Source organism: Camponotus floridanus, unplaced genomic scaffold, assembly GCF_003227725.1.
Source record: "Camponotus floridanus strain SB8 unplaced genomic scaffold, Cflo_v7.5 scaffold102, whole genome shotgun sequence".
Lineage (NCBI taxonomy): Eukaryota > Metazoa > Arthropoda > Insecta > Hymenoptera > Formicidae > Camponotus > Camponotus floridanus.
Window position 1 is genome coordinate 163,883 of NW_020229218.1, and position 13,443 is coordinate 177,325.

The 13,443-nt window shown below is 33.1% G+C and overlaps 1 protein-coding gene across 5 annotated transcripts in view; it reads left to right on the forward strand.

Annotated features, from left to right (window-relative positions):
• Positions 1-13,443, forward strand: part of LOC105259343 (trehalase) — a 40,435-nt gene that overhangs the window by 2,468 nt on the left and 24,524 nt on the right. For 2 of the 5 annotated variants that reach the window (XM_011271244.3, XM_011271232.3), the window contains exon 2: positions 232-367. In XM_011271244.3, coding sequence (XP_011269546.1) covers positions 234-367 — 134 coding nt within the window. In that variant the 5' untranslated portion in view covers positions 232-233. Of the gene's footprint in view, positions 1-231; positions 368-2,896; positions 2,916-5,197; positions 5,505-13,443 lie in introns of those variants that run through there. The other 3 variants (XM_025410576.1, XM_025410579.1, XM_011271239.3) reach the window with 3 other exon arrangements.

Here is a 13,443-nt window from a genome sequence, read left to right on the forward strand (position 1 = left end):
AGCGATAACAAGGGGAAAAAATAGCGTCCATTGAAACGGAACACTCTTATTTTTTTCTCGATTCAGATTTGTGTCGCGTACGCGCTTCTAAAAAAATCGGAACGCCTCTGATAAACAGATAAATCGTGCATGTGTAAATCATGGCAGGCGCGCGTGATATGATTCACCTTGATCGCGATTGAAAGATGGAGACTTTTCGCGCTAACATTCATCGTTTTGTTCGTGTTACAGTGATGCTGGTTGTTTGGCAAGGAGCTCGCCGTTGCCTGAGTTGCAGCGGGCAGCGCACTAATCAGGGTCACCAATTTCACCATCGTCGCGAGCTAATCGGCGAAAAGCTCGACCGGTATCATCTCGTCAGATCCAGGTATGTCCAGTTCTTGTCGAGCTTTATTTTTGTCGCATCATACTGTTATCTTCAAGTAGTCACACGCTTGATATTTCTCCAATCGTTTACAAAAGTCAGGGGAAGTCGCACGATAAAGTTTCAAAAAATCTAAATATAACATATTTATTTGATACATTTGATATAAAAATTATGTGCTAAAATATTTAATAAAAATAGCTTTCCATTTTTACTAAAAATCTAGAATGATATAAAATTATATTTTTTATTTTAAAAATAATTAATAATTTATTTTTAAAATAATTAAAAAGGTAGAGTAATAAAAAAATGCATGATATATATTATCGATATAAAATTTTATCTGCGTGCATTTTTTTATACAATATATGTTGGAGAGATTATTTGCGAAAGAGTCGAGATCGATGTATTAGTCATTTGTTATCTTATTGTTTGCGATCGAGGCGTAATTGATGGCTAATTACACTTGAGAAGATTTTATGCATACGTGAGTTTTATCTATATGATCGTCGATTGTTGGTACGTTTTATGTCAACGGACGATGTCTGCGACGAGTAATTCTCCATTCTCGTTGACCTGACCTGACCCCGTCGTTAATCGCGAGGCGTGCAAGAGGAAAAGTTTCCATTGGTAAAATACCTACGGTATTTTGCACGTCTCTCGGAACTCATCTCGCGAGATTTTAATCTATCGGCAAATTTTTTGAGTCATTAAAAGATGAATAATCGGAAAAGCATATTGAAGCGTGAATAATCGTTAAAATCCTACTCGATTAATTTGCACAACATAAAATTTAAGACAAAATTAATCGTGAAAAAATTAATTTCGGATATTAATCATTTACCTCTTTGTCCTTCAAACTTTCAAGGTGTATTGTTTTTTGTAAAGATAGAATGTTTGAATGCTTATAACGCTATCTTTTTACGGTTATTTTTAATTTAATTATGTAGTCAAAGTCACGTAGAGCGCGAATCTTCTTTCTTCGTGCATTCGTGAAAATTGATTGCTAGAAGACGCACGTGGCTCGTCGGCGGTATCGGATCGGATTCAGTGTGTCACATAGCCAGTTCTTATTTTTACAGTCTCGGCAACCTTACGATTAATTCGTGATACAATGTCTGTTATGTATCAGACACGTGCGTGAAGAATACGCGGGGGCATTCACGTCCCGCGATCACGTGTTGTATGACATGCTACACGAGCAGATTTTTCTTGGGTTGTATGCATTTTTTAAGAAAATGCACGCGTGTGCTCTGTAAGCATTGTATAACATATTTACATCTGATTTGGTCACTTGACTTTCCCACGATAACGCACGCACAGGAGGTTTCAATTAATCTTCTACTTTCGTGTTATTATCACGCACAATATATATATATATATATATATATATGTGTGTGTGTGTGTGTGTGTGTCATTATTTTCGCGACACGCTGGAATTAGTTTAGATCGATGTTTTAAAAAAAGCACATGTGTGTGTATAAAATTTTAATATTTTTTGCGAGACCAAATTAATCTATTTTCGTGAGTGTCCATTATACTTCTGTGTCTGTTTATCTCTGTCACTTGCATGTACAACACGGACATCTCATATCGATACCATTTACGTTTGTTCTGTGATTGACATTTCGGAAGTCGCTGTTAATGGAAAATTTCGTCTAAATTCGCGCGTTGATTACAATAGTGATTTTAATTTACCAATTACGGCCTGATTGAGAATAAAACGTGGCGCTAATCTATTTCATTCTCATTAGACAAATCGCGTGTACGTATATTAGAGTAAAGCGTTAACGAATCTAAGCAAAACTACATCGGCCTTCACTTCGATCATCGGCTTAGCAAAGCAGCAAGAAATATTCGCGGTCACGTGATAATTGCCGACGAGAGTAGCCGATGATTATAAGGCACTCGATTGACGTTCCAGCACGTCAGTCGGCCACCGAACATTCGCGCGTGTCGCATCGCCATAATATACGGTGCGCTATCTTCGAATTGAATTTCGCACGTTTGCGCATTTCACCGTGATCTCACTATCGTGTACCTGTTCCCGAAACTATCATCCGTAAGTTACACTTGTTGCATTTGACGAGAAATATCGAGTGGGAGAGAGAAAATCGAAATCAAAATCGAGATCCTTTATTTCGTCGAAGTTAAAATATTTTAGAGACGGAAGAATTATCTTGAGCATGACTCGTGTAAAAGAAAGAGGATTATAAACTTTTGTTAAATTGGTGCATTGTGTTGAATCTCGCAGATGGTAAACATTTGCGTGTGAAGTGATTATTTAACTTTCCGAATTCTATAGACGCTGCAAATTTTGAAGACTTTGTGCCCTATTCGTAAGAGAACAAATGATTCTTTCAATGTTTTGTTTTGTAGAAACAATCTTGTGCTTTACGGATTTTACGGTATTTGATTAGAGTTGAATAGAAACTGTTTACTGTTTAAACGAGTAAAGTTTTGTTTTCATCGTACTTGCGTTTCATTATCTTACGCATAGTGATTTCTTAATTAAGGACGCAGCAGAGAGGAATCGAAGGTTTCTCATATGGTACGTACAAGGTTTTCAATTGATTGATAGATAACGAGTTATTTGTCGTCAACATCCCCGGCAGCGATCTTAAGTATCTTTGTATTTCGCGATAAATATTTTCGCTGCAAAAATGTCTTAATATTTTCTCACGTATTTTTAAATTTTTATTAACAATTAATGATAACGCAATCTGTCGGATAAAGACATTCGTGTAACAATGTGTGATACAATTTCAACTGCTACTGTTGGCGAGCGATATTTTGAAAATATTCCTTGTGTAGGAATGCGATTAGAACATGATTTTATGGGTAACAAAGATTGCCAGTTTCCTCCTTGGTTGTTCTTTATTTTGCTTGAAAATGCACGTTTAGGATTCGAGTTAATAATCACGATTTTTGTTGAAACGGTATAACATGTCTTCGATGTATTATGTAATAGATTTGATGTAGCTATGTCCAAATTGTGAAAGAATGCAAAAAATACATTAATTTATCAAAGTTTTATAATTTAATTTATTATAATTAATATATTGATTTAGTAAAATATATTTTTTTAATATTACCATTAAAAAATATAATTTATTTAATCTATGATCATACATGAACACATCCATTGTTAAAAAAATATTATTTCTTGAAAAAGAAATTAAAAACACAATTGTATTGTTGAAGAATTTAAACTAAAATTGAAAAATTTAAGGTAGATTATCTGTGAGATGACTTTAATATTATACTTATTTGTTATAATATCTTAAATCTGAAATTTACAACAAAGTCGTAACAATCGCATTAGGATGCATAGCGTATCTTTGCGGTTAACCGAATATAATATACGAGAATAATTCTCTTTTCCGTGAAGCTTATTTACAATTAGTAAAGATCCGTTTACTTATGACAGAAATTGACATAATTAATTTCAAGAAATAATAAACAATAATCCGCACGATTTTTTTAATTGATGGAACAATAAAGTGTACGAGAAATGCACGTTTAATAAAAAATCGAAAAAGATTATTCGAAATCATACAATAGACGCGAAAATACCCGAAGTCAAAGATTGAAAGTCTCTTCTATGTTTCTTTGACGCAAGTGAATGATCCGAGCACGTGCTTCGTAATTCCTCTCGTCGAACTTTGTCGTGTAACTATACGTCGACTGTTGGCTAACAATAGAACATGATGTACTACACATGCGTTTTGAAAGACAAATCACTTCGTTCCGAGTCACTATTGAATAGATTATGATATCCGAGTGAAATTTGCTTCCCGAGGACAGAATTAGAGCTAGGAAATTTCGCTCCTTGTCAATTTTTTTCATTAAATGCTCACAATTATATTCCTTTTTATAAAATTAGAAAATAAAATGTTGTGCTAAGTTTTGCCGCAAATAGATGATTTAAAGTGGGCTCTAATCGGGTTCAAAAAATTTTATATTATATGCAATTTTTTTCGTTTTATTCTTTTATAAATGAAAGATGTCATTTTAAGAAAAGAGAAGAAAATATGGAGGAAGAAAGAATTTTATTAAATTTTCTTGTTTCTCTCTCTTTTTCTAATGATGAGAGTTTTATTATTTTTTCTGCATTATAATCTTATAATCTTTTTTAAATATAATATTGTATCATCGGTTAAGCATCTTAACTTAAATAAGTAACTAAATAAGTAACTAAATAAATATTCATAATTGTACACTTACATTGGGATTCGGAGACTCGTTTATTTTTCACAAAATTGACTTTCTCTCTCTCCTCAAATTTATCGATTTAAACTATAAAAATCTGATATCCTATTTATAATATCATTTTCAAAAAGTTTCGTCTTTCGTCAACACTTTGTTCCTAAACCGGAATGCAATTTATGCATTTATACGCATATTGTATACGTGCTTCGAGGCGACAAGTGTATATCTATCCTTCAAAAGGAGGGAAAGAGAGAAAGAGAAGACAGACATATATCAATCGAGAATAAAAAAGAGAGAGAAGGAAAGATTGATCGACGGTTGTGACGGTGAGTGGGATCCGATGCAGTGCCGGAATGCGAAGGATTCGTTTCGCAGTCCCAAGTTATAACGGGAATCTCCTTCCTTTTCGAGACGAAAAGTATATACAGGTATATGCAATGCGTGACAAAAATCCTAATTGAAGTAACCGTGCGCGAAAGACGTTATTTTCTTTTGGAGATAACGCGAAATCTCCCCTTGCGACGACTCCATGGCTCGACTCGCCGCATAAATCCTCCGACCCTGGTGCGAACGAGAGAGGGAGACAGACTTGCGCGGAGGTTCTCTCGGATAACTACTCGCTAGCAGTCACGTACGTAACGCGGCACCAGACACTCCGCCACGTGTGAAATCGACGTTTTCGTTTCTCCTCGCAACGGGACGACACTGTTTCGTCAGCGATCGTCAACTCTCGAGCGGGCGGTCGATTGATCGATCTCGTACGCGCCAATCTCGTTCGCCTTCGCGCCGATAACGTTCGTCCACCGCGGTGTGATAACCGCGAGGAGTGATAATCGCACAGTGCGCCGATTGTGTGTGATCGCGCGATATATAATTTTGCAGTGAAAACAACCTCCTACTCTCTCCCGGCTCGCAGCGAGAGCGAAAGGTAATTACGTTCAATTACAAGAAATCGCATTTACAGATTCAAACGTGTCGCGCGCCGACACGTGCTCGCGAAAACTCGTGGGAGGCTTCGGGAATATCTTTCAACATGTCCGTTTTTGTAGGTGCATGCACGTGCGAATGTGTGTGTGTGTGTGCCCGCTGAGGTTTATTCCTTCGCGCGTTACATAATAATCGTGTTAAATGAAATGGGCGACAATTACGGAATTGAAAGTCATAAAGATATTCGTGTCTAAAATTAACGTTTTGCATTAATTAAGAAAAAATGCATTTTTTGCATACACTCTCTCATTCTTTTGTGTTGAAAAATTTTGTTAAAACATTGAAATGCAATATTCATTCGATTTATCGATTTATCTATTATAGCATGAAATTAGTGAAAATATAAAATCTTAATTGTGATGTATTTTAGAAATAATACTTTAATTTATTTTAGAAATAATATTTTAATTGTGAATTTTTACACCGTAATTTTTTCATTAAATTTTGTGAAATTAAATTCTAGATTATCCTCAGATCATGATAACGCAAACAAAAACATTTGCATCCTTTCACGATAATTAATTATAAAAATAATTAATTATAAAATGCAAAATATTACTTTTTCTCAAAATACGACACACTTTATTATTGTGATTAGAATAACTAAACAGGCGCGCGTATTTTTAGAGACATAAACGCCTATTTTACAGATTGCTATTAATGCAAAAGTAAAGTGCATGTAGATTGAAATTATGAATTCGATAATTAGCATTTTACGCACGTGTTTGCGTTTGAAGGACAATTTGGTATCATTGTCGTTCGGTGTCCTTTCGACGTTCGAATGTCATACGAAGAACATTAACTCTCGGAAGTGATAGGCGAAGGTTTCAATTTACATTTTGCGAGACTAGAAAAAAATGTGGATTATTTTAAATCTCACAGTATCGCGAGATACTTGATATTGCTCTTATTAATAGATTAATTTCGAATTAAATTTTCTGTATAATCAATTTTTAGATATATTAGTATTCGACTAACAATGAGAGAGTGTTTTTTATGCGAGTGGAATATCACCATTCTTTATAACGCAAGCATTCATTGAATCAATTATTTGTATTAGAAGTGAATCAATTCGATGCATGCAAATTATGTTAATAACACAATGCGAATTGATAGCTACACAGTCCAAATTAGCGAGACTTGAGCAATTTCGCGTTGCATTTTGCATATTTTTCTTAATTTAATTTGTAACAAAAAAAATTTGCGAGCACCTTACAATTATTTTTAAATCTATGAGTATTTGAGTATTCAAGTATCTCGGATGGCTAAGTAAAATTAGTATTATAATTAAGATTTTACTTATCTTCGATATCCGTTTTCTTTTAATAATTAGGAAGTAGGAAGAGAAACCGGATACTGTAATTCTATCTAAAAAATAATACGCGATAATATGATGAGTCCCCTTGATGTGTCGTAAGATACAATGATAAATCGTCCGAAATTCATTTTTATTCAAACGGATGTTGAGAAAATTTTTACGTGGATAATATTACCTTTTTTTGCTACCTTTTACGAATAAAAGTTACATTTTTTAAAGATTGATAAAAAATATTTATTGGCGACATCGGTCGGAGCGATGCGATTGGACGAGCGTGTAACACGCGACGTGAATGAGCTATACATGGTAGAAATTAACGGAGTATGCATTTTGCGTGTGTCACAATTGACATCGTGCCAAAATTCATGCCGAAGTAAGTTACAGGGCCGAATAGATGATATTATTAGATCGGGAGGTTAGTGCAAAATAACATATTTCCCAATATATACCGATGAATCGCGTTCTAAACTCTTCTTTTTTCTAGAAATTTAGAAAATTGTCTCTCTATCTCTTTCTCTCTCTCTCTCTCTCTCTCTCTCTCTCTCTCTTTCTCTCGCATATTAAAATTCCATTCATCACATAATAAACATGTTACAACATTTTAGATATCCGATTTTTTTTTATTTTTTTATGTATCATTATTAACGCGCGATTAAATTATTTTTAGTTTTTGCTTAGGTCGCAGATAAAGCAAACGGTAGCCGCATAAATGCTGCATCAGCGAAAACAGCGATGCTGCTTTGACTGCAACGAGTGCGAAAATGAAATAAATCGCGATTGTATAATCTTTGTATAAAGAACTCGTGTCAATTATGAATAAATTTCATCGGGCTTGGAATGTTCTCTATTTCCAAGAATGTGATTTTTTCGAAAATAGAAAGCAAATTAATATCAATTTTACATTGATTGATACATTGATTTTTTTCGAATTATTTATTGATTTTTTTCGAAAGGTCGTATAAAATGATTCGTTTTCACGGTTCTATTTTCGCAAGTCAATCTCCAATCTCATCAGTGTCGTATTCTTGAAACGAGTGAACGGAATGGAATAGTCAAACAACAGTTAATGGATGTGTCGATAATGAGAAAAAAATTCTGTATTTTAATGCTCTTTTGAAGGCGAGGTAATTTGTGTTTTTTGTTTATAATAATAACTTCATAAAATATTAATGAAATTTAATAAAATATTAATTTTATATTATATCATTTTAAAAATGTTAAAAGATAAAATTTTATCTTTCGAGCTTGCAATACATATATAATTGTACTTCCAAATGCAAATATTTATTTCTCGTCAGAGAATCCAGTTGCGCATAATAAAGCAATCTGATCCTCCGACTCTGATCTTGAATATTGCATTACCAGCTAAAGTGACACATCTTCGGTTATCATCCCAATGTCAACAATGATACGAAGTATTTGCGTCACGATTCGTTGTGACGAACGCGGAATTCATTTTAATTTTGCTCAACATCTGCAAGAATTGCATAATTACTAATCTAACGTCTCTTTAACGAATCTCTCTCTGAATGATGCAATTAAACAGAGCGCGAAAGCGATGCACAGCAAGAGATGCAAGATGCAAGAAGACGAGCCTTCGTCTGGTTGTTTCGTGATTGGCCGACACGGTAAGTGTTGGTAGCTAAAGTGATCCGCGATTTGCCTCTCAACCGGTTAGACAGGAGGCTCGTCTCAAGCGGTTCTCATTCGCCATAATTTCCGGCTATAAATTCGATCGGTCACGAATTGACACAAAAGCATATGTTAGAAATAAGAAGAATTGAAATTTATCAATTGAAAATTATTGTGCTACATAAAATTGACGATGACATTCTAGGATAATGTCCGATATGTCGAAGCTAGAAAGAGTTGCAAATCATTGAAAATAATTTACGCTATAGGATTTATACACATTTAGATAAAAAAATCACGTACAATCGCACTTTTATTGCGCATTCAATGAAATTCGTTATCAAAAATCGTACCTCTGGCAAATCGGTCGATTATCTAATCATTAAAGATAATGATATTCTCTCATGAATGCAGGAAGAAAATCGTTAAATTCGTAAAATAAATTATTTCAATTATTCCAATTGTTAAAAATTTCAGATTCATATTTTAAAAAACGCAATTCTTCTTATTGAAGATAAATCTATAGTTTGATCATCTATTTAAATTTTGTTTAACGATGAACGGATTATTTTATTTTAATGCAGTTTTGAGTATTTTATTTTACAACTTTTGCAAATTCTACGAAAAAATAATAAAATTTAAAGATCCGTGGCATCTGTATAACTTGCGAAAAATTCTGCGATTTTCATTGATATGATATCAAAATCCAACTTGTTTACAAACCGATTTCATTTCGAACGGAAAGGATCTATTGTTCGAATTAAAAAGGGGATTGTAAAAAGGAATTGACGTCGATGGCTAATTTAACAGTTATACTTTTGATGACATTGTTTTGTGAACGACCAGTGAGCTCGATTACCGCAACAATTGGAGCAATATACTTGACTTTGACCGATTTGCCAATAAAATGATCCGTAATGAGTAACACGCGAGCCGACAAATCAGTCCGGTTGTACTTGATGATTTGATGACCCACAACGTCATGGCAAGAAAGTTTCTCATTGGCTAGATTGATTGTCGTTCGAGGGGCTCGACCGAATACGGCTCTCAACCTGTTCCGTTCGCATTCAATACTTGTCACTTTTAAATTCCGATTCACAGATTTTACAGAAACCTACGATATCTCAGAGATTAAAATAACAGAGAATCGGAGACAAAATAATAGCGATGAAAATAATAGTGATGTCACTTTGACGTTCGAATTTTATTCACGTCACCGGCCATTTCTTGTACTACGTTCATTGGTGATGTAATGCTACGTCTCATGGACTTTGGTCTCGCATTATAATGTGAGATAAGCGCAAAGTTTAATTACCTGTTTATTATCGTGTTTATTATCTATGAAAATTTATTATTCTCTTAACTTTTGCCAGTTTACTTTCTATAAAATTCTATCATTAGGAAAATAAATTGTATCGATGCGGAAGAAGAATTGCAAAAGTATATTAAATTATAAATTTAATAAAATCGATTAGCGATAATATTAACGAGTTGAAGATTTATTTAACGTATTGTAGAATTAAAAAAAAAAATCGAAAATTAAAACGATACAAGGCTTTTTAAAGTACAATGAACTTGAATACACGAAGATCGAAGGTGGTCAGACAGAAAGCAGTTCTACTTTTACCTTTGTTGACGACCTATATATCAATATCCGCTCTGGCAACTTTTCTACGTTGCAGAATTATTGCGTGTTTCATTGGCTAGGACCACAAAGAAACTTCTAGAAATTAATATGTAATATGTAATAATATCTAGTGATGTATTCGATATTATTTAATAAATGTTACACAATTAATAATAATAAACTATAATAACTATAATAAATTTTTGAAATAGTGCATTAGCTATTTAATTAGTTGGCAATTTGCAATTATCTCTCCCTCGAGTTTACTTGAATTTATGTAATACTTGTTATCTGTCACGATTCTTTCCGTGCAAATAAGTCCGGATAATAAATACTGGCTAAATACATTGCTCCAAGCGACTCGCTGGAACAGGTATCTCCGATTGATTGGGTTTTTCGAATGACTCATGATTTTGTAGAACCACAGATGCAAACATTTCTCCAATCAGCATCTGTGCACCATGGTGACAGAAATTAAACAAAAAAAAAAGAAGGAAACGTTTTTATAAAATTTTAATTCAATCTTTTTTAGCTTATGTACGACTTTCGAGATGTTTTGTATATCTCTCGATCTTTAAATCATTGTTAAATAGTTTGATAAGATACTTAACGAATGACGTCACAAAGCGACTAACGATGCCAATTAATAGTCATTGCTGAAGGTTAAGAAGAATCGGCCTTCTTTATCGTCCGCGATCGCGGAAAATTAATTTTAATTGAGCTTACGTTGATACCGATCGCTCGCTGATTTCGTCATAGAATTCGTTTCATATCTCACATGCAATTGGCGAGCATGCTCATTGACGTTACATGATACAATGAAATAATTGCAGACTTTGCGTTCTCTATTACGCTCTATTATTTTGTCCCTCCTCTACAAATTGGTCGGAATTGATTGGCTCATCGTGCTCTTGTAATAATAGCGATTGAAAAAAAAATTGTTACATTTTTTTTTACATTTTTACATTTTTAAATTATTATTTGCAGGATTATTTTGCGAATGTCGAGAAGCATTTCTGGAATTTTAGAAAATAACTGTAATGATAAATTATACATATTGCTTTATCAAAAAATAATCGCGAAATAGTTTGCATATATTGGAAGAATATGAGCATAAATATATTTATTAAAATGTATAATATTTTGTTATGTTATTGGTATTTAAATTTACGAGGAAATTTTTTTGACACTTATAAATTATGCGATTACATTATTCAGAACGAATTGACAATGCTACTTTATTGAACTACATTATTCTAACAATAAGCGTACTTCCTGTCTTTTTGCATGTAAAAAATAATCATGTGAACCGATAAGATAAACGTTTATTCAATTGCTCTGTTTGCTATAGTGTACAGCTTTCGAAGTATATTTTATGTAAAAACCTGTATCCTTGCAAATTTTTTTGTAAAAGTTTGATAGAATATTTTTGTCAACTTGACTGTTATATCTATGATAGATAGATACAACAATCTATGATAGATAGATACACAACTGATATACTGCCCGTCTCGAATGATACGCTTATTCGGAGCTCGTGTTCATCCAGAATTCGCATACGTGCCAATACACAAAGATCCATCACGCGCACCGCGTGATTTTCTCGGAAAGATTTCGTAATCTGTCGAAATGCTATTATCATAACAACGAAAAATTGATATATGCAGAGACCATTCTGCATAATTTTCAATTAATGATAAACAAGATTTATGATTAAAGAAGAAAATTTTATAAATGTGTAAAAAATTCATAAAATTTATAAATTTTCTTACTTTTCCTTAAAAAAATTAAACGAACCATTTTTCTTTAAAGCGAATTTTTAAATCGCAAAATTTTTTTACATTTTTTCCCTCATTTTTTATTTACGTGCATATATTTGCAAAATTATAAGATCAAATTGTCATGTTACGATCGATAATAATTTATGCATTTTTTTACCGACTGAAGAACTATGTCTATATTATCGACAACATAGTGCAATAGTTTCTTATCGATGTAGAAATTCTTCCGTTGCAAACTCATAAGATGGCTCAGAAGATGGCAGTACCGCTTCTTTCCATGAATGAGTTGACAAATGCTTTCCATCAATGAAATCCCATGAATCATGTGAGAGTAAAAGTATATACAAAAAAATCGCGCTATTTAATATGACGTGTAAATATTTTTACAATAATTTTTATTTATACTACTTCACATAGCATATATATTTAACACATGCATAAATTCTGTAATATTGCACTAGTTTTATTTTCCTAATATGTTGAGTTAGTATGCATTTTACTTAATAATGCACATTATTCATTTTATCTAGCTAACTCTAAAAGACAAGGCGCATGCGAAACAATATATATTTATTTAATATATAAATTTACTTAATAAAATTTTTTAGTAAATTTTTATATATTTTCAATGTTTAATATAATGTTTCATTATAATTGTATCAACATGCAATGTCTCTACTTACTTCAAAATTTATATCGTCCCTAGCTCGCAAAGAAGAAAATGTAACTGTATATTACATAATAGAATATCGCGACATACTCTGACATTCGCTATCAGAGACAAGAAAAACGCGAATTTAGTTTTCATATTGATGTGACGCGTTGGATAAGAAGCGACTGTCATTTATGAATATTAGAGATTATTTCTCTTTCATCGATATCTACAAGAGATTAATTACTCAAATCAAATTCACATTCGATTTGATGATTGCGATATACTAATCTTACCCGTTTTCGAGCGCGTTTCGTCAGCAAAACGGTTCACATAATCAGTCGCGCATTGCGTAAGTACAATTGCATTTGCCCTCCCCCTTCCTGTGTGCATACTTCTTCGATGTTTGTTCGGACGACAGCTCAGCGTACACTCGACGATGTGTTGAACAAACGGATTCTCGGTTTGTAGCGATTAACTCGACCATCGTTCATGAGATCTTACACTCCTCCTTCTCTCCTGCCAAACGCGGATGTATTTATAACTCCTGTCATTTTCCATTGAATCCAATATGCATGTATTCCGCGTTTCTACATGATTTAGGTGTATTCATAATTATTAATGCACGTTGTTTTGCTGATGAATACGAACACGTTTTGCTGATGAATACGAACACGTGCGTTGAAAAATGCAGATTTAAATATATTTGAATATATGAATATATATTCAAATACATATATTATATATATGATAATATATTTGAATTAATGGCGCAAAATATATGTACACGCAAAAATACATTTATTGATATTTTTCGCATGTGTGTGGTTATTTTGTTCATGTAAAAAAAAGTATAATTTTTTAGATTCT